The sequence below is a fragment of the Nycticebus coucang genome, chromosome 16, assembly GCF_027406575.1.
Source record: "Nycticebus coucang isolate mNycCou1 chromosome 16, mNycCou1.pri, whole genome shotgun sequence".
Taxonomy (NCBI): domain Eukaryota; kingdom Metazoa; phylum Chordata; class Mammalia; order Primates; family Lorisidae; genus Nycticebus; species Nycticebus coucang.
The window spans coordinates 88,597,422-88,616,442 of record NC_069795.1 but is presented as its reverse complement, the minus strand read 5'-3'; the positions used below and the strand labels follow the sequence as shown (position 1 = coordinate 88,616,442).

Here is a 19,021-nt window from a genome sequence, read left to right as displayed (position 1 = left end):
ATCAGTGTGGAGGTTAGGTTCTGTCCTTTAATTTCTGAGTTCTTACTTTGCTGCTGATCCATTGTGGTGGTCAGTGTGCAGAACAGGTTGAAGTATTTCCTGTAGAGCTGGTCTTGTTGTGGCGAATTTCCTCAATGTTTGTATATCCGTAAATGATTTGATTTCTCCGTCAATTTTGAAGCTTAGCTTAGCAGGGTACAGAATTCTGGGCTGAAAATTGTTCTGTTTAAGTAGATTAAAGGTAGATGACCATTGTCTTCTTGCTTGGAAAGTTTCATTAGAGAAGTCTGCGGTCAATCTGATGGATTTGCCCCTGTAGGTCAACTGGCGCTTACTCCTGGCAGCTTGCAGAATCTTTTCTTTGGTCTTGACTTTGGACAGGTTCATCACAATGTGTCTTGGAGAAGCTCGGTTAGAGTTGAGGCGACCTGGGGTCCGATAGCCCTCTGAAAGCAGTGTGTCAGAATCTTTGGTGATATTTGGGAAATTTTCTTTTATAATATTCTCTAGTATGGCTTCCATTCCTCTGGGGCATTCTTCTTCCCCTTCTGGAATTCCTATAACTCGTATGTTGGAACGCTTCATAAAGTCCCATAATTCTGACAGTGAACGTTCTGCTTTCTCTCTCTTCTTTTCTGCCTCTTTTACTATCTGAGTTATCTCAAAAACTTTGTCTTCTACCTCTGAAATTCTTTCTTCTGCATGGTCTAACCTGTTGCTGATACTTTCCATTGCATCTTTAAGTTCCCTGATTGACTGTTTCATTTCCTTCAGCTCTGCTATATCCTTTTTATATTCTTCATATCGTTCATCTCTTATTTGATTCTGTTTTTGAATTTCCTTTTGGTTATTTTCCACTTTATTAACAGTTTCCTTCATTGTTTCCATCATTTCCTTCATTGTTTTCAACATGTGTATTCTAAATTCCCTTTCTGTCATTCCTAACATTTCTGTATAGGTGGAATCCTCTGCAGTAGCTACCTCATGGTCCCTTGGCGGGGTAGTTCTGGACTGGTTCTTCATGTTGCCTGGAGTTTTCTGCTGATTCTTCCTCATGGGTGATTTCTTTTATCTGTTTACTTGCCCTAATTATCCTTTCAATTCCTCTTGCTCTTTAAGTTCTTGTGCCTGTGGACGGTTTTCCACTGTTTTAGTCCTCCTCTTGGGGTCCAGAAGTCTCTCGCTGACTCCCTGTATCCTCTCAGGGGTGATGATAGGCAGATCCCACCAGCCAGAGATGCCTGGAGTCCTATATCCCCAGACTCACGGTGCCCAGATGCAAGGAAGCTGTTACTCGGCTGCCATCTTGCTCCACCCTCCCTTAAAGCTGTTCTAAGTCACCTTCCAGACTCTGTTGTACCTATGTGGCTTGGCCTATCAGAAGTTTCTTTTTAAGTTTCCCATAAACTAGATTCTCAGAAACCTTATTTCCTCTAAAATTAAAAAAAAAAAAAAAAAAGGGATTTGTGATATCTGATTCCTTACCACCAGAGGGAGGTATTCCTTTTTGTGATCCCTTCTTTATTTAAGTATTGTACTAAGATCCACTGACATGTTTTTACACAAAAGAAGATTCTTTAAGGCCCAGGTCTGAACCTCTCCCTTATCTTTCTTTTCTTTTTCTTTTATTTTCTCTTTTTTTAGAGACAAAGTCTCGCTTTATCACTCTCGGTATAGTGACGTGGCATCACAGCTCACAGCAACCTCCAGCTCTTGGGCTTACGCGATTCTCTTGCCTCAGCCTCCCGAGTAGCTGGGACTACAGGCGCCCGCCACAATGCCTGGCTATTTTTGTTGTTCTTACAGTTTGGCCGGGGCAGGTTTGAACCTGCCACCCTCGGTATATGGGGCCAGTGCCCTACTCACTAAGCCGCAGGTGCTGCCCTCCCTTATCTTTCTTTAGTCAAAAACATTTGCTTGTCATTCGTTTGTCCCTTAAAGCTGCTCCTCCTACTCCATGACTTTAATGTGATGATTGAAAGAAAGTCATTTTCTTGCTATGAAAGACTAGTATCGGGCGGCGCCTGTGGCTCAGTCGGTAGGGCGCTGGCCCCATATGCCGAGGGTGGCGGGTTCAAACCCGGCCCCGGCCAAACTGCAACAAAAAATAGCCAGGCGTTGTGGCGGGCGCCTGTAGTCCCAGCTGCTCGGGAGGCTGAGGCAAGAGAATCGCTTAAGCCCAGGAGTTGGAGGTTGCTGTGAGCTGTGTGAGGCCACGGCACTCTACCGAGGGCCATAAAGTGAATCTCTGTCTCTACAAAAAAAAAAAAAAAAAAAAAAAAGAAAGACTAGTATCAAACAATGGGGTACTGTATTCTGGAACTTCACTTTATGATGACTTTGTTGGTAGGTTCGGTGCCTAAAAGTCAACTGATTGGCGAAAACCTATCTCCAATGAACAACATGTGAAAATCTCAGGACGATCATTTTATAAATAATTAAAATATGCCGGGTGCAATGGCTCACGCCTGTAATCCTAGCACTCTGGGAGGTCAAGGCAGAGGCAAATGGATTGCCTGAGCACAAGACCAGCCTGAGCAAGAACGAGACCCCATCTCTACTAAAATAGAAAAACTAGCCAGGCATCTATGCAGGTGCCTTAGTCCCAGCTACTCAGGAGGCTGAGGCAAGAGGATCACTTGACCCCAAGAGTTTAAGGTTGTTGTGAGGTATGACATCACAGCGCTCTACAGGGCCCAGAGTGAGACACTGTCTAAATAAATAAATATGAAGCAGTACCCTGAACCCCATAAATGCATCAATGTACAAAGTTATGATTTAATAAAAAACAATATTAAAAAATAAATAAACAAACACAAATAAAATAATTTCTTCTATAAAAACAGTTTTTCCTAATTTAGGGAAAACATTCCGTAAATCCTCAATTACTTAAAAATAGCTTCTTCACAGATCCAGAGAGATACTCTTTTTTATTGTGGCAAGAACACTTAACATGAGATCTACCCTCTTAACAAGTTTTAAGTGTGCAGTATGTGTGCCTATTGGTAACTATAGGACAGTGTTCATATGTGATCTCTAGAACTTACTCAACTTGCATAATTTAAACTTCATGCCCATTGATTAGCAGGTCCCCATTTCCCTTTCTCCTATCAACCATCATTCTACTCTGTTTCTATGAGTTTGACTTCTTTTTTTTTTTTCTTGGAGACCATGTCTTGCTCTCAATGCCATGGCTTCAGCCTAGCTCACAGCAACCTCAAACTCTTGGACTCCAGGCTCTTGCCTCAGCCTCCTGAATAGTTAGGAGTACAGGTGCCTGCTATGATGCCCAGCTAGTTTTTCTTTTAGTAGAGACAGGGTTTTTCTCTTACTCAGGCTGGTCTCAAACTCCTGAGCAATCCACTCACCTTGGCCTCCCAGAATGCCAAGATTATAGGTGCGAGCCACCACTCCCAGCAAGTTTGACCATTTTAGAGACCTCATATAAGCAGAATCATACATTTGTTCTTCTGTAACTGGCTTATTTCACTTAGCATAATGTCCTCAGGTTCATTCATGTTGTTACATGATGGAGAATTTCTTTCTTTTTAAAGGCTGAATAATATTCTAGTGGGTGTATATACTGTATTTTCTTTATCCATTCACCCCTTGATAGATATTTAGGTTATTTCTATGTCTTTATTATTGTGAATAGTACAGTGACTGATGTGAATGCTAACATTTCTTTGAGATCCTGATTTCAGTTCTTCTAGCTAAATATCCAGAAATGGAATTGCTAGGATTGTTATTATAAAAAAGGAAAAAAGCCCAGTGTGGTGGCTCATACCTCTAATCCTAGCACTCTGGGGGGCCAAGGTAGGTGGATTGCTTGAGGTCAGGAGTTCAAGAACAGCCTGAGCAAAAGTGAGACCCCGTCTCTGCTAAAAAGAGAAAAATTAGCTGCATGTGGGCAATGATAGTCCCAGCTACTCAAGAGGCTGATCCAGGAAGATTGCTTTAACCCAGGAGTTTGAGGGTTTTGTGAGCTAAGCTAAGGCCATGGCACTCTAGCCCAGGCGACAGAGTGAGATTTTGTCTCAAATAAATAGATAATAATTTTTTTTTTGTAGAGACAGAGTCTCACTGTACCATCCTCGGTAGAGTGCCATGACTTCACATGGCTCATGGCAACCTCTAACTCTTGGGCTAACACGTTTCTCTTGCCTCAGCCTCCCAAGCAGCTGGGACTACAGGCGCCCGCCACAACACCCGGCTATTTTTTTATTGCAGTTTGGCGGGGGCTGGGTTTGAACCCGCCACCCTCGGCATATGGGGCCGGCACCCTACTCACTGAGCCACAGGCACCGCCCATAAATAATAATTTTTTTTTTTTTTTGGTAGAGACAGAGTCTCACTTTACCGCCTTCAGTAGAGTGCCATGATGTCACAGGACTCACAGCAACCTCTAGCTCTTGGGCTTCAGCGATTCTCCTGCCTCAGCCTCCTGAGCAGCTGGGAGTACAGGCGCCCGCCACAACACCCGGCTAGTTTTTGGTTGCAGTTCAGCCCGGGCCGGGTTTGAACCCGCCACCCTCGGTATATGGGGCCGGCGCCTTACTGACTGAGCCATAGGCGCCGAGAAAACTTCTTTTAGCTTTTTTTCTAGAATAGCTTTTTTTCTAGAAACTGCCTATAGACCACATTCCTGCAGAAGTTTTCTCATCCCCTAAAATTGGCCTCAAATTCCATGCCCTGTGGAAAGTTTAGTGTCCTTTCTAATACTTCAGTAAATTCCTGGGAGATTTATAATTTCATGACCACTCTGGTCCTGTCTTCCTAAAATTCTTGGTCCCCATCCATGTGGCTTTAGGATTACTCCTTTATTTTTGTCCTATCATTGACCAAATGTGAAATTCAGCACCTCTCCTTAATTTCCAAAAACAAAACAAATAAAGAAAAACAGTCATCCAAAGTCAAGTGAATGTGAGAAACTTTATGGGAAGTTTATGAATCGGTAGAACTCTAAATTTTAAACAGCTTATATCACACATTAGATATCCATCCACACCCTAAAAATGTTGTCAGACTATTAAATTGCTTGGCTGTACTCGCTCTCCTTCTCCTCCTCCTGTTCTTTCTGTTTGTCCCCTCAACTCCAAAATCCTGTACACTTTCCTATATTTTTATTCCTGTCTTCTGCTGCTCATACCCCCAGAGTCTTTTGCTCTAAATATTTCCTTGACATAGTTTCCTAAACAAGGCCTGGGAGGAATTCTGGTGCACATTGTAAAGTTGTTCATATTCTCACAGACACATCCATGTATCCATGTAGTTATCAGAGCTTTATTTTTCAAGCCAGGTCATTTCAACCACTGTTTTGACTTAATTGAGCTCTTTCATTCCAGAAATGATGGCTAGAGTGCCCCAGCTCTGATGTTGCTGGTGGCCAGTGCTGCAGGAAAACTGAGGAAAAGACAGCACTGTATAATGGAATAGAAATATAGAAAATTGGGTGGGGCAATAGCAGGAGATACTTATTGGACATCTATTTTGCATAGACTCTTTACTAGAAGCATGCAGGAAAAAGCACCCTTGTACGTGATTTTATGGGTATATCAGAGATTGAAACTCCTAGAGTGTTATGGGTGGGTGCAGTGGCTCATGTCTGTAATCCCAGCATGCTGAGAAGTCAAACAAGGAGGTTCACTTGAGGTCTGGAGTTCAGCACCAGCCAGAGCAAGAATGAGACCACCATCTCTACTAAAAATAGAAAAAATCAGCCAGGCATGGCAGCATAAGCCTGTAGTCTCAGCTACTCTGGAAGCTGTGGCAGGAGGACCACTTGAGTTTGAGGCTACAATGAGCTTTGATAACACCACTGCACTCTGGCTGGGGCGACAGGGCAAGATTCCATCTCAAAAAAAAAAAAAAAAAAAAATAGAAAAAAGAAAACAACAGAAACTCCTGGATTGGTATTAACAAAATCTAATTTGTCTTCACCCAGGCTGAATGGAGAGAAGAAGTGAAAAAACACTTCGAAAAGATCAAAAGTGAAGGAACTTGTATACACCGCTTGGATGAAGAACTGATTCGAAGGCGCAGAGAGGAGCTCAGGTCAGCTAGTCTCTCCTGCACCTCCTCTCATCCCCAGATCTTCAGATATCAGCAGGAATCCTCTTTGTGAATCACCATTTCACTTTCTGTACACCTGTCACCTCTGCTTTTTTATTGTTATGCTCTTTAAAAGTTGCCCTAAAAGTTAACCCTCCTAGGGCGGCCCCTGTGGCTCAGTCGGTAAGGCGCTGGCCCATATACCGAGGGTGGCGGGTTCAAACCCGGTCCTGGCTGAACTGCAACCAAAAAATAGCTGGGTGTTGTGGCGGGCGCCTGTAGTCCCAGCTACTTGGGAGGCTGAGGCAAGAGAATCGCTGAAGCCCAGGAGTTGGAGGTTGTGGTGAGCTGTGTGATGCCATGGCACTCTACCGAGGGCCATAAAGTGAGACTCTGTCTCTACAAAAAAAAAAAAAGTTAACCCTCCTTTATATTAATATCTCTTTATTACCCTCTCCTTACAACTCTGTTATCCTCCTTTATTATATCTCTGCAACAAAGATTCCTGGAGCAATGCTATTCGTTTATTCAGTCACTGTCCTAGGTACCATGAAAGGCCAGAAATTTATAAGATTTCATCACTAGTTTTAAAATGCTTATAATCTGTTAGGGGACATGAGACATGTAAATGGATAATCACATCCTAGTTAGTTCCAGCTGCTATAACAAACCTTTGACTGGGTAATTTATGAACAGCAGAAATTTATTTCTTACCATTCTGGCAGCTGGGAAGTCCAAGATGAAGCACCTGCAGATTCAGTGTCTGCTGAGGGCCCATTTCTCATAGATGGCACCTTCTTTATGTCTTCAGTGCAGAAGGACAAGCGAGTTCCCTAAAGCCTCTTTTTTGTAAGAGGACCCATCCCATTCATGAGGGTAGAAACTTAAGGACAGTCACCTCCCAAAGGCCCCGCCTCATAATACTATCACCTTGGTTGTTAAGTTTCAACATACAAATTTGGGAGACACCAACATTCAGACCATAGCAACCACTATATTACACAGAATCTGTGTCTAGATAAGTATAAGTGAATGATCATAGTGTTGATTTTCACTGCATATTTCCATTAACATATGAGCATATTATACTACATTCTCACTGAGATATTGCCAACACTGCACAGTTGAATTATACATAAATTCTACAGATTATACATAAATCCTATTCAGATTTTATCAGTGGCCCTCTTGGCTATTCTAGATGGGCAGATGGACCCTTAAGTGGAGAACCTAGACTTCCCATCTCCCACTCCATTTGGTCTGAATCATTGCATTGGACAAGGATTCCCTTAGGCAAATGCTTTTTACAATAAACCATCCTGTTTCTTACTTCATTAAGCTGACCAGTGTTCTCCCCCAGGTTAGTCGGCCCACTGATTTTGTGTTTTCTTTGACAGGCATGCTTTGGATATTCGTGAACACTATGAGAGAAAGCTTGAGAGGGCTAATAATTTATACATGGAACTGAGTGCCATCATGCTGCAGCTAGAAATGCGGGAGAAGGAGCTCATTAAGTACGTACCACACCAGTGTCTGTCCTTACGGAGTCTGCCAGTCAGCAGAAATGTACTATATTTCCATGTTGCAGCTACTTAGAACTGGCAGATACTTTATTCATTCACTCAACATTCTTTAAGGGAGGTGTTGTGCACAGGTCCCTGCCCCTGGTGAGGTGTACAGATTAGTGGAGCTGCTGCAAAACAAGTTATAGAGGGGAACATCGCAGGTGTTTGCACTTCATCCTGTTGCAGAGCTCAGAGAAGGGGGTTCTCATTTCAAGAAGAGTTTGGTATGGGTAAGTGGGAGTTTCTCTAGCCCCCCTAGAGAAAGAAGTTGGCTGCTGAAAGTGGCTTAAGTCCTGATGGTGGCAAAAAAACCCTGGGATCCTGACCAAAACAGCAGCTACTAAAAGTAAGCAGGACTTCTGCTTATTATACTCTGCTGGAGAGGGGAAAGTCAGGGTCAACATCTGAGTTCGTGAGCTAAAGGGCAGAATGAAGTCAGGTTAGTTTGAATGTAGTATCTTGATTTATTTTTTTCACATGAACAGCAGCCTTGTTGTTCAAACACCTAAATCTGTTAAGTGTGGCCAGAATCTATGTATAGAATTAGCCAGTGAAAACATTGTTTCCAGCCTTTCTGCAGTGACTGAAATGTGACTTTTTCTTTTTTTCTGCAGGCGCGAGCAAGCTGTGGAAAAGAAATACCCTGGGACCTACAAACGACACCCTGTCCGTCCAATAATTCACCCCAATGCCATGGAGAAACTCATGAAAAGGAAAGGTGTGCCCCACAAACCTGGGATGCAGACCAAACGGTGAGACACCTGTACTAATGCAATGTCCAGATAAATGGGGAAAGAGTCCCCTTAAAGTCTATTCTCCTGTGACGTGGCCACTTCTGCAGTTCATCCTTAGCACACTTGTCTCTTGATTAAAGAGTAGGGAGGTGAGAGAGTACGTCATGGACTCTAGGAACCTGAGGCATAGGTGTGTATTTTCTAAGCATGTGATAGTGGAATGAGAAATAAACTGGAGGCCAGACAGACCAGGATTCAAGTCCGGCCTTGCCCCGTAAGCAGCGTGGCCTGACCTCTTTCAACACTGGTGTTCTTGTGGGTAAAATGCTGTCATTACAGCTTAGAGATTTCTTTTTATTTTTATGACCTCTAGGACAAAGAACTGGGTTAATCATAATTCCTGATTTATGATACAGTGGTCCATGAATGACCCTCTTTTATTTATTCATTTAGTTAGTTCTTTTTAATAGGGTAATAAGTGCCTGCAAACTCAGCACCAAAATCAAAAGCTGGAGCTTTGAGTTACCTAGGTGTAACCATATGGTTCCTCTTTGCTCACCCCCGCATAGGATTTTTGTGAAGTTTAAATAAAATGATATGTAAAATCACTTATCACATAAAAAAATGGATCTTTGGATAGTTAAAAAGATTGTTTTCCCCTTTTCCCTACACATTTGCCTTATATTAGTTTAATCTTGGACTTCTCTTCCACTTATTTTTTTTTTTAATCTCCAAACTCCATAGAATCTCATTCCTTGCAAATAACAAAGAGTTGTTTCTATCCTAGCTAAGTTAACTTAAAGGAAAGAAATGTCTCTAAACCTGGGGTGTAGACCCAGTAGTGAGACTTGAGCTAAATGCACTAAGAATAAAGGAAAAGAGAAAACACAAACCAACAGTGTATTAGAAGGATATCATAATGGTGGCCATTCTACCATAGCATAACCAAGAAAAATCTAAACTATAAATGAGTAAGTAAGTGGATTAATCCCAATTTTGCTTTTATTACTGCCCCTAACCATCTTCTGGTCAAATTCTGAGCATTTGCTTTCAGATGGCACCCGGCACAACCACTGGGGTGAACCCCAGCTCCACTTTTCTTTTGTTATACTAATTAGGACCAGAGTCCACCTGCTGACCCCCACCCCCCCACCTTCTGCCTATAGTTAAAACCAAGAGCACTGGGGGAGAAAACAGAACTCTTTAACTTTTCAAAATATGAGCTCATGTTTACTTTTATTTTGGCTGTGAGAAATGTTTGGAAGAGCATGACACCACCAGCTGACACTGCGTCAGTGAACTAGCTGAATGCAAGGAAGGCAACTGCGAAGAGTTGTGTCCTCGGTTGATTGCCCCTGGAAGGATTGAGATGTCAGGTTATTTGAGCAGTCCAGAGATTACCAAGTCAGAAGTCCAGAGACCTACACGGAGATCAGAGAGGAGGAACCGTTCACATCTGTAAGCCTTCAGTGTGTGTTTACTTAGGGACTAAAAAGAAAAGTGTTGAGTTCAATTATAGATCTTGCAAGCCTATCACAAGTGAATATAATCCAATAAGATTTAGTCTAAAGGGCGGCACCCTGTGGCTCAACAGAGTAGGGCACCGGCCCCATATGCCGGAGGTGGTGGGTTCAAACCCAAGCCTGGCCAAAAACTGAAAAAAAAAAAAAAAGACTTAGTCTAAATATTCCATAAGGAGAAGCTGAAAATGGGGAAAGAACTATGCCTGGAGTCAGAAGACTTGGGTTCGAGGGGTGGCGCCTGTGGCTCAAAGGAGTAGGGCACCGGCCCCATATGCCAGAAGTGGCGGGTTCAAACCCAGCCCCAGCCAAAAACTGCAAAAAAAAAAAAAAGACTTGAGTTGGAGTTATAAGTTCTGTTGTTAACTGGCTTTGTGAAGGCTGCCAGCCAACTGACCACTGCCACTCAGAGCCCTCACCTATCAAATGGATAGGGTAATAGCAGGAACTGAGAATTTTTTGCAGCACAAGTTGCCCTACTCACCATAAATTTTTTGACTCTGCTCCTGATACCAGCACAATGCCCTACCCACCTTTATCATAAACCAGTAATACTTCTATGCCTTTAACTGTACTTTTCCTATAAAAGAAGAAAAACCTATCTCCAGCTCCCTGATACCTACTTATTACTTGTGAGCTCTGACTATTCAAAGCATGGTCCTAAATTTAGCAACTTCTGAGAACACATTATAATTGTAGGCTCTTAGGCCCCTCCCCAGACCTACTAAATCAAAATCTTCATTTTTACAATCTCCCCAGGTGATTTGTATGTGCCTTCAAGTTTGTATTCTGATAAGCTAGGCTGAAAGTTAGGAGAGACTTTTTGTCTGGATTCTACCACTAAAAAGCTGTGAGACCATGAGCAGCTTTGCTGGGCTTTGGGTTCTTTGTCACATACGGTGGAGGCAGGCCCGTATCTGTGGTTTCCAAGCAAGGTCTGGCACACCCAATGACTTGCACAGAGGTGTCTCAGAAGGGTGGGGGGCGGGGGGGGGAGCCCTGCAGGGAGGCGCTCTCGCTCACCTCCAGCAAACAGTTCCACTATTTCTCTTTTACATGCTGGGTTTCTGTTGATAATTAATTTGAGAGGAGAATTCTGTTGTTAAAAAACAAAAACTTCCAGCTTTAAAGTTTCCTGCTGAATTTTGTCTGACTGGTCCCAAAGAAGGGTAAGGCTACTTTCTACTGTGAGTAAGAAGAAAGTAGTGCATTGTGGCAGGCGCCTGTAGTCCCAGCTATCTGGGAAGTGGAGGCAGGAAAATAGCTTTGAGCTCAGGAGTTGGAGGTTGCTGTGAGCTATGATGCTACAGCACTCTACCCAGGGTGGCAGCCTGAGGCTCTGTCTCAAAAAAAAAAAAAGAAAGAAAGAAAGAAAGTAGTTGTTTTCTTAGAGGCTCTGCTCTGAATCATTTCTTCAGTTAAGAAGAAATTTATTTATTTAATTTCCATTTATTTAATTAAAGTATTAAAAATTATCTGTGTAATGCCATGGCACTCTACTGAGGGCGATAAAGTAAGACTCTGTCTCTACAAAAAAAAAAAAAGTATTAAAAATTATATTAAAAAAAGAAATTAATGAAGGAAGGTGCTCCCACGTATGGGGTACTACTTAGGGATGGATGGCACACCTTTTGGGTGCTGGATACAACTACAAGAGGGACTATACCTAACAAATTCAAATATTGTGACCTGATTGATTGTACCCTCACATTAACCTGACATTAAGAAAGAAAAAAACATTTATCATTTACCTGTGAGCCTTGGAGTCAGCATGGATGAGGTTTACCCTCAGGCCTCTGGCTTCCTCTTGCACATGACCTTTGTGATTGGCCCAGTTCACATTTGAAAACAGGGCTGTGAGAGAACATCTTCCTTCTAGAATCAAAGTCAAATGCCAGTGTCACTCCTCACTAGCCCTCATCTTGCTGCCTCTGCTCAACCTCCTAGGGGCTATCTGCTATTTTCCCTTTCTCTGATTCATCTCTTTCTTTTCTTTCCTTCAAGATTTTTTTAGTACCCACTATGAGCAAGTCTCCTTACCAGGGTCACTCACATACAAAGATGGATAGCACATGTTCCCAACCTTCAAGGAGACCATGTCTAGGTCAAAGTCTCTGAGCTTCAGCTTTTATTGAAGGCTTTTATCAAAAAAAAAAAAAGAAAAAAAAAGTCTCTGAGCTTAGTCTCTCACCTAATTGAGCTAAGATTTCTTTCTGGAATACCTGACTTCTTTCCTTTACTCTTTGGGACATCTGCCCAGATCCATCATCAGACATATTTCTGATGATGAGCAAACATCCATGCCCATACCTGGGCATATTGGCACCAAGTTGGCAGCTAGGTCAATGAGGAAGAGATCAAGAAACATGTAGAGCAGAATTACAATTCCAGGAGACTGAGGCTGAGCACAGTACCTTACCTGAATCCCAGCATTTTGGGAGGCCAAAGTGGGAGGATCATTTGAGGCCAGGAATTGAGACCAGCCTGAATAATATTTTAAGAGTTGCCATCTCTACAAAAACATAGAAAAATTACCCAGATGTAATGGCACACATCTGCAGGCCCAGCTACTGAGGAGGCCAGAGTCAGAGGATCACTTGAGCCCAGGACTTGGGGGTTGCAGTGGATTATGATGATGCCACTGCACTCTAGCTGCGGCAGCAGAGGATTAAGTACTTAGGTTGGTGAGGTACAGAATAAAATCAAGTCGGAATTGTGTGGAAATCCTCTATGAGTGGTCATTTATGTTTTTTTCACTATCTTAAATAATACTGTAACATAACATCATCAAACACACCTCTTCCTTGTGCATATTTTATCTGCACTGGATGAGTTCCTGCATATGTGACTGCTGATTCAAAGGGTATGTGTCTTCTAAAGCTTGATAGACATTTCCCCAGACTTGAATATGTTTTCATATGTTTAACACTAAGCCCGTACTTTTCTCCCAGGCCAGATCTGTTGAAATCTGAAGGCATCCCCAGTACAGAAGTGGCTCCCACTGCATCTCCTTTGTCAGGAAGTCCCAAAATGTCCACCTCAAGCAGTAAGAGCCGATATCGATGCAAACCTCGCCACCGCCGGGGGAATAGCAGGGGCAGCCATAGTGACTTTGCAGCAATCCTGAAAAACCAACCGGCTCAGGAAAATTCACCCCATCCTACCCACCTACACCAAGCTGAATCCCAGTACCCTCCTCTCCATCACCATAATCTGCATCAGCAATACCAGCAACCCCCTCCTGCCATGTCTCAGAGTCACCATCCCAGCCTCACCATGCACGGACAGGACATTGCAACCTGCACCAACAACCTGAGGTACTTTGGCCCAGCAGCAGCCCTGCGGAGCCCACTCAGTAACCATGCTCAGAGACAGATGCCTGGCTCGAGCCCCGACCTCATCTCTACAGCCATGGCAGCAGATTGCTGGAGAAGTCCTGAGCCAGACAGAAATCAAGTTGACACCTGGGGCTGTTGTCCAGCTGACCCTTATGACCCTTGCCTCCAGTGCAGGCCAGAACAGTCTGGGTCTTTGGACATACCTTCTGCTGAGCCAGTTGGGAGGAGCCCTGACCTTTCCAAGTCACCAGCACACAATCCCCTCTCAGAAAATGCCCAGAGTTCTGAGAAAACAGAAGAAGATGAATTCAACAGCTGTAGGACTGCGTCATCCCTTGGCACCCCTCATCACATCACTCCCCCAGTACTACCTCGTAAAACAAGGCCCCTTCAGAAGGTAAAGTATAATGACAAGAGAAGTGTATGGTTTCAAAGAACATCAGAGTCTGTCATATTATGCACGTTATCAAGCATATGTAAACAGTATACATTTTCTAAAAGGGTGAGATAACAAAAACATACGTAGATGTTTCTTTTACTTTAAATACTTTCTTCTTGGGCGGCGCCTGTGGCTCCGTGAGCAGGGCGCCAGCCCCATATACCAAGGGTGGCGGGTTCAAACCCAGCCCTGGCCTAACTGCAACAAAAAAATAGCCGGGCGTTGTGGCGGGCGCCTGTAGTCCCAGCTACTCGGGAGGCTGAGGCAGGAGAATCGCCTAAGCCCAGGAGTTGGAGGTTGCTGTGAGCTGTGTGACGCCACGGCACTCTACCAAGGGCAATAAAGTGAAACTCTGTCTCTACAAAAAAAAAGTAAATTTATTAAAAAAAAAAAATACTTTCTTCTTACATTATTTAAGTGATAGGAAATGCACTTTAGTAACCACTCAACTGGGATACTGATTCAAATGTATATAATGTATAGATAACCATATATTGGAGATATGTAATCAAAATAGTTTAGAAACCACTACCCTAGAACCCCAGTCCTGAGGATATTATAAGAAGTAAGGATCTCACTATAAAATAAGTTGGAAAAACATAGTATTCTCTGTCCTATCATGGAAATTCCTAGTGATCATTAATAAATCACAGGCTTTGAGAAATCATGCAGAAAACTAGTTTAATCCAGCATTTACCTCAACTATTTGACCATACAGCCTTTTAAAAACAACATCTATTAGGCTGGGCATGGCAGCTCTCACCAGTAATCCCAGCACTCTGGGAAGCTGAGGCAGGTGGATTGCTTGAGCTCAGGAATTTGAGACCAGCCTGAGCAAGAGTGAGACTCCATCTCTGCTAAAAGTAGAAAAATTAGCTAGTCATTGTGGCGGCACCTGTAGTCCCAGCTACTCAGGAGGCAGAGGCCAGAGGATCTCTTGAACCCAGAAGTTTCAGGTTGCCGTTTGCTAGGCAGACGCACTCTACCCTGGGCAACAGAGTGAGATTCTGTCTCAAAAAAATCTATTAAGGGCGGCGCCTGTGGCTCAGTTGGTAAGGCGCCGGCCCCCTATACCGAGGGTGGCGGGTTCAACCTGGCCCCGGCCAAATTGCAACCAAAAAAAAAAAAAATAGCCGGGCGTTGTGGCGGGCGCCTGTAGTCCCAGCTACTCGGGAGGCTGAGGCAAGAGAATCGCTTGGGCCCAGGAGTTGGAGGTTGCTGTGAGCTGTGTGAGGCCACGGCACTCTACCGAGGGCCATAAAGTGAGACTCTGTCTCTACAAAAAATAAAAATAATAAAAAATAAAAAATCTATTAATTCCCCATCCAACTAGCTGTCTTCACAATATACATTTGAAAACATGCCCTTAATAACCATCATGACCCAGCCGTTCCTGGTCACTGAAACCTGTTTCTCTTGTCCTTATCCACTGGCCGCCTGGGGTTTATCAGCTGGGAGGCAGACCACCATAAAAAGATCACGAGCTTGGGAGTCAGACGAATCTCCATCCAAAGCCAAGCTCTCTTCCACTTAGTACCTCTATGAACTTTGGTTTCCTTGCCTATAAAATGGGTCTAATGTCAGAGTCTACCTCACTGGTTGATATGAGGATTAACTGAGTTAATATATATAATGCACTTAGAACAGAGCAACCTTCCAAAAATATTAGCTCATTTTGCCAATGAGTTAAAACATAAGATTATGTATGAAAAGTATTTAGAACATGGTAGACACCCACACAACTCTAAGTATTGTTTCATATCATCATCTTTGTTCATCAGCAATTTAGTTGAAGGAATGGAAAGGTATAAAATGCATATGAGTAGTGCAGTCAACTAGACATTTAATTGCTGCTACTAATCTGACTAAGCATTCCCAGAGATTAAAGTGTGTTTCAGATTGTGCACTCCATTCTCTGTTCCCCCTACTCCTAGGGCCAGTTACATGCATTTTTTTGGTAACAACTTTATTAAGATATGTTTCACATGCCATAAATCCTTCCATTTAAGGCATACAATTCAGTGCCTTATACCCACAGTTTTGTGAGTGATCACCATGATCAATGTTTAAACATTTTCATCACTCCCAAAATAAACTCCGTACCGTCATCCCAAATAACATGTATCTTTGAACCATCCTGATGCCATTTTGATGCCATCTGTGGGTCTGCAAGCCACAGAGCACATACTTTGTACATTTTGCCTCATTAGAACCTCACTCCCATGGAACAGGATAATTTCTCATTACCAAAACACACTCTCACAGGTATTCCTAGGGGAAGCTGCTCATCTCTGCAACCAGAATAACAATATCCATGTCTTTCCTATTCAGAAAGACATACCAGCTGGGCACCTGGAGTCCTAGCTACCCAGGAGGCTGAGGCAGGAGGATCGCTAGAGTCCAGGAATTTGAAGATGCAGTGAGCTCTGATTACCTTCCTGTGAACAGCCACCACAGTATAGCCTGGGCAACATAATGAGACTCCATCTCTAAAATAAATTTTTAAAACTATATCAGAATATAAATGAGTAAGAGTCATGATATTCTAGAACTGACTTAAAAGAAAAGTTATCCTCAATCTTTGCTAGTTACTGAGATCAATTACCCAGCTCATAATAGACTGGGTGATCCAGTATAATAGATGCTGCAGGTAAGGACAGTTGGCCTTACAAATGGCTGCTCTGGTGCCCTTGATGTGAGATGAGATCATCTCTGCAAGGAAAGATCTTGGTTGGGGTACTTACCCAGTCTTCCAGATCAAACACAGAGCCCTAGCAATCACAGGGCCTCAGACAGGCTAGCCATTGCTCCCTGATCGCTGCAAATGTGCTGACTGAATAAAAATGCATTAAGAACCTTCTTTGAATTGACAAATAATAACTGTATCTACTTATGGGGGTATGCACTGATGGTGGAGTGAGGAATACGATACAAACAAGATATGGTCTGACCCTCAAATAATATATCTTACTATAACTACATATTAGTGAAAAAAGTAATTGGTATATAAAAAGGGGGAAAGCAGGGCAGCGCCTGTGGCTCAAAGGAGTAGGACGCCAGCCCCATATGCTAGAGGTGGCAGGTTCAAACCCAGCCCTGGCCAAAAACTGAAAAAACAAGGGGGGCACGGCGGGGAGTAGCTGTTGGGCTTTAAAGCATCAAAAGATTGGCTCAGTGCCTGTAGCTCAGTGGCTAGGGCACCAGCCACATACACCGGGGCCAGGGGTTCGAACCTGGCCTGGGCCTGCCAGACAATGACAACTGCAACAAAAAAATAGCCGGGTCTTGTGGCGGGCGCCTGTAGCCCCCAACTACTTGGGAGGCTGAGGCAAGAGAATTGCTTAAGCCCAGGAGTTTGAGGTTGCTGTGAGCTGTGATGCCACAGCACTCGACCGAGGGTGACATAGTGAGACTCTGTCTCAAAAAAAAAAATCAAAAGATCGCTTCTTGGTGAAATCTCTATGGCAGAGCCTGGAACCATTATGGCAATGATTACAAGAAACTGCCCCCAAACGCAAGACCTCCTCTCCAGTTTCATTCTCCATCACTCACCTCTGAATACTTTCATGGAGCTTTCCCTCGCTGAAGGCAAAGATGAAATTTGGGTTCATTCTACATGTCTTTGGCATGTAGTACAGGATCTGTCATTATGGGCACCCAAGAAAGTTGCTAACTGAATGAATGAGGATATGTTTAAAGATGGCATTCGGGAGCCAGGCTCAGTGGCTCATGCCTGTTGTACCAGCTACTCAGGATGCCAAGGTGGGAGGATCACTTGTGAGTAGCCCAGACAACAGGGCAAGACCCTGTCTCTAAAAGTAAAGACGACGTTCAGCAAACTACTACTCGATGCCTTTTGATGATAATTAAGTCTTTTATAGGTAGTGGGCGGTGGGGATAAGAAGAGATTAAAATAAATTAAACTTTTTCTTTTTGCTCTCCTCAGAGTGGAGATGACTCCTCAGAAGAGGAAGAAGGGGAAGTAGACAGTGAAGTTGAATTTCCACGAAGACAGAGGTAAAACCAACAAACATGGAGATGTATAATCAAAATAGTGTAGAAACCTGCTTACAACTGCTTTTAGTGTATTGGGGGGAGGGGCAAAAATCCTAAAGTTTGCCACACCTGATACTCGCCCACAAACTACTCTCTGACAGTCACCTTGTAGGGAAATTCGAGCTCACTCTGTGCGTGTTTTCCCTTTGCCACGTTTTGGTCATTGGTCATATACAACAGGTCCTAGTTCATCAGAATGCATTTCATAGGAACTTCAAGATGAGGTGTGTAAATACAGATTCAAGGTTACAATTGAGAATACAGTGGGCAGTTTCTGAGGAGTGGCCATGCTGTTTTGTGGTTAATTTTACTGGTTTCTAATAGATCTCCCTGTGTTAGGCTGCTCAAGCTGCTCTAAGAAAATATCACAGACTGTATGTCTTAAACAACAAAAATGTATTTCTCAGTTCTGAAGGCTGGGAAGTCCAAGAACAAGGTTCTGTCAGATTTGGTTCCTGGTGAGGGCTCTCTCCTGGTTTGCAGATAGCCACCTTCTCACTATGCCCTCATATGGCAGAGAGAGAGAAAAATACAGGGTGGTGGGGGATAAGGAGAGAGAGACATCCTCTTTTGTAAAGTCACAGTCTTATTGGATTATGGTCCCACTTTATGACCTCATTTTTCCTTAATTACCTCCTAAAGATCCTATGTCCAAATACAGTCATTGGGAGTTAGGGCTTTAACATATGAGTTAGCAGGGGAAACAGTTCAGTTCATAGCATCCCCATGCATTGGATTTTACACTCAAGCTAAGCATGATTAGATAAGTTGAGTCCTCCTTCAACTACCCTAGGAAATAGCTTCCTGACCCCAGAGGCTCACTCCAGTACTCTGGAAGGCTGAGGCAGGAGGATTGCTAGACCTCAGGAGTCTGAGACCAGCCTGAGCAAGATGAAGACCCTGTCTCTACTAAAAATACAAAAACTAGCTGGGCACTGTGGTGGGTGCCTGTAGTCTCAGCTATATGGGAGGCTGAGAGGAGAAGGATCACTTGAGCCCAGGAGTTTGAGGTTGCTGTGAGCTACAATACCCCCACACTCTACCCTGGGCACCAGAATGAGAAAGAGGAAGGGAGGGGAGGAGAAGGGAAGAAGGAAGGATCTTCCTCCTTAGGTGGCAGTAATGATTTTGCTGGCAGGATTAAAGAGGGGCCATCTTCTCTTATTCCCAGAATAAAAGCTTCTCCTAGAAGTAGAGAAGGTAATTTTCCTCCTAGAAGTCCTTTTTTTATTCTTGAAGAGCAAGGTTCTAAGAATCTCCCCCAGGAAGGTTTGTGTATCTACCCCCAAATAGGAATTCCCCCAAAATAATGAACTCC

The 19,021-nt window shown here is 43.4% G+C and overlaps 1 protein-coding gene across 5 annotated transcripts in view; it reads left to right on the top strand.

Moving 5' to 3' along the window:
* The window catches only part of MAP3K13 (mitogen-activated protein kinase kinase kinase 13), a 166,395-nt gene that overhangs the window by 143,099 nt on the left and 4,275 nt on the right, over positions 1-19,021 (top strand). For all 5 annotated transcript variants that reach the window (XM_053565560.1, XM_053565562.1, XM_053565559.1 and 2 more), the window contains exons 8-12: positions 5,945-6,054; positions 7,449-7,565; positions 8,231-8,368; positions 12,822-13,605; positions 17,594-17,664. In XM_053565560.1, the coding sequence (XP_053421535.1) occupies positions 5,945-6,054; positions 7,449-7,565; positions 8,231-8,368; positions 12,822-13,605; positions 17,594-17,664 (1,220 nt within the window). The remainder of the gene's footprint in view (positions 1-5,944; positions 6,055-7,448; positions 7,566-8,230; positions 8,369-12,821; positions 13,606-17,593; positions 17,665-19,021) is intronic.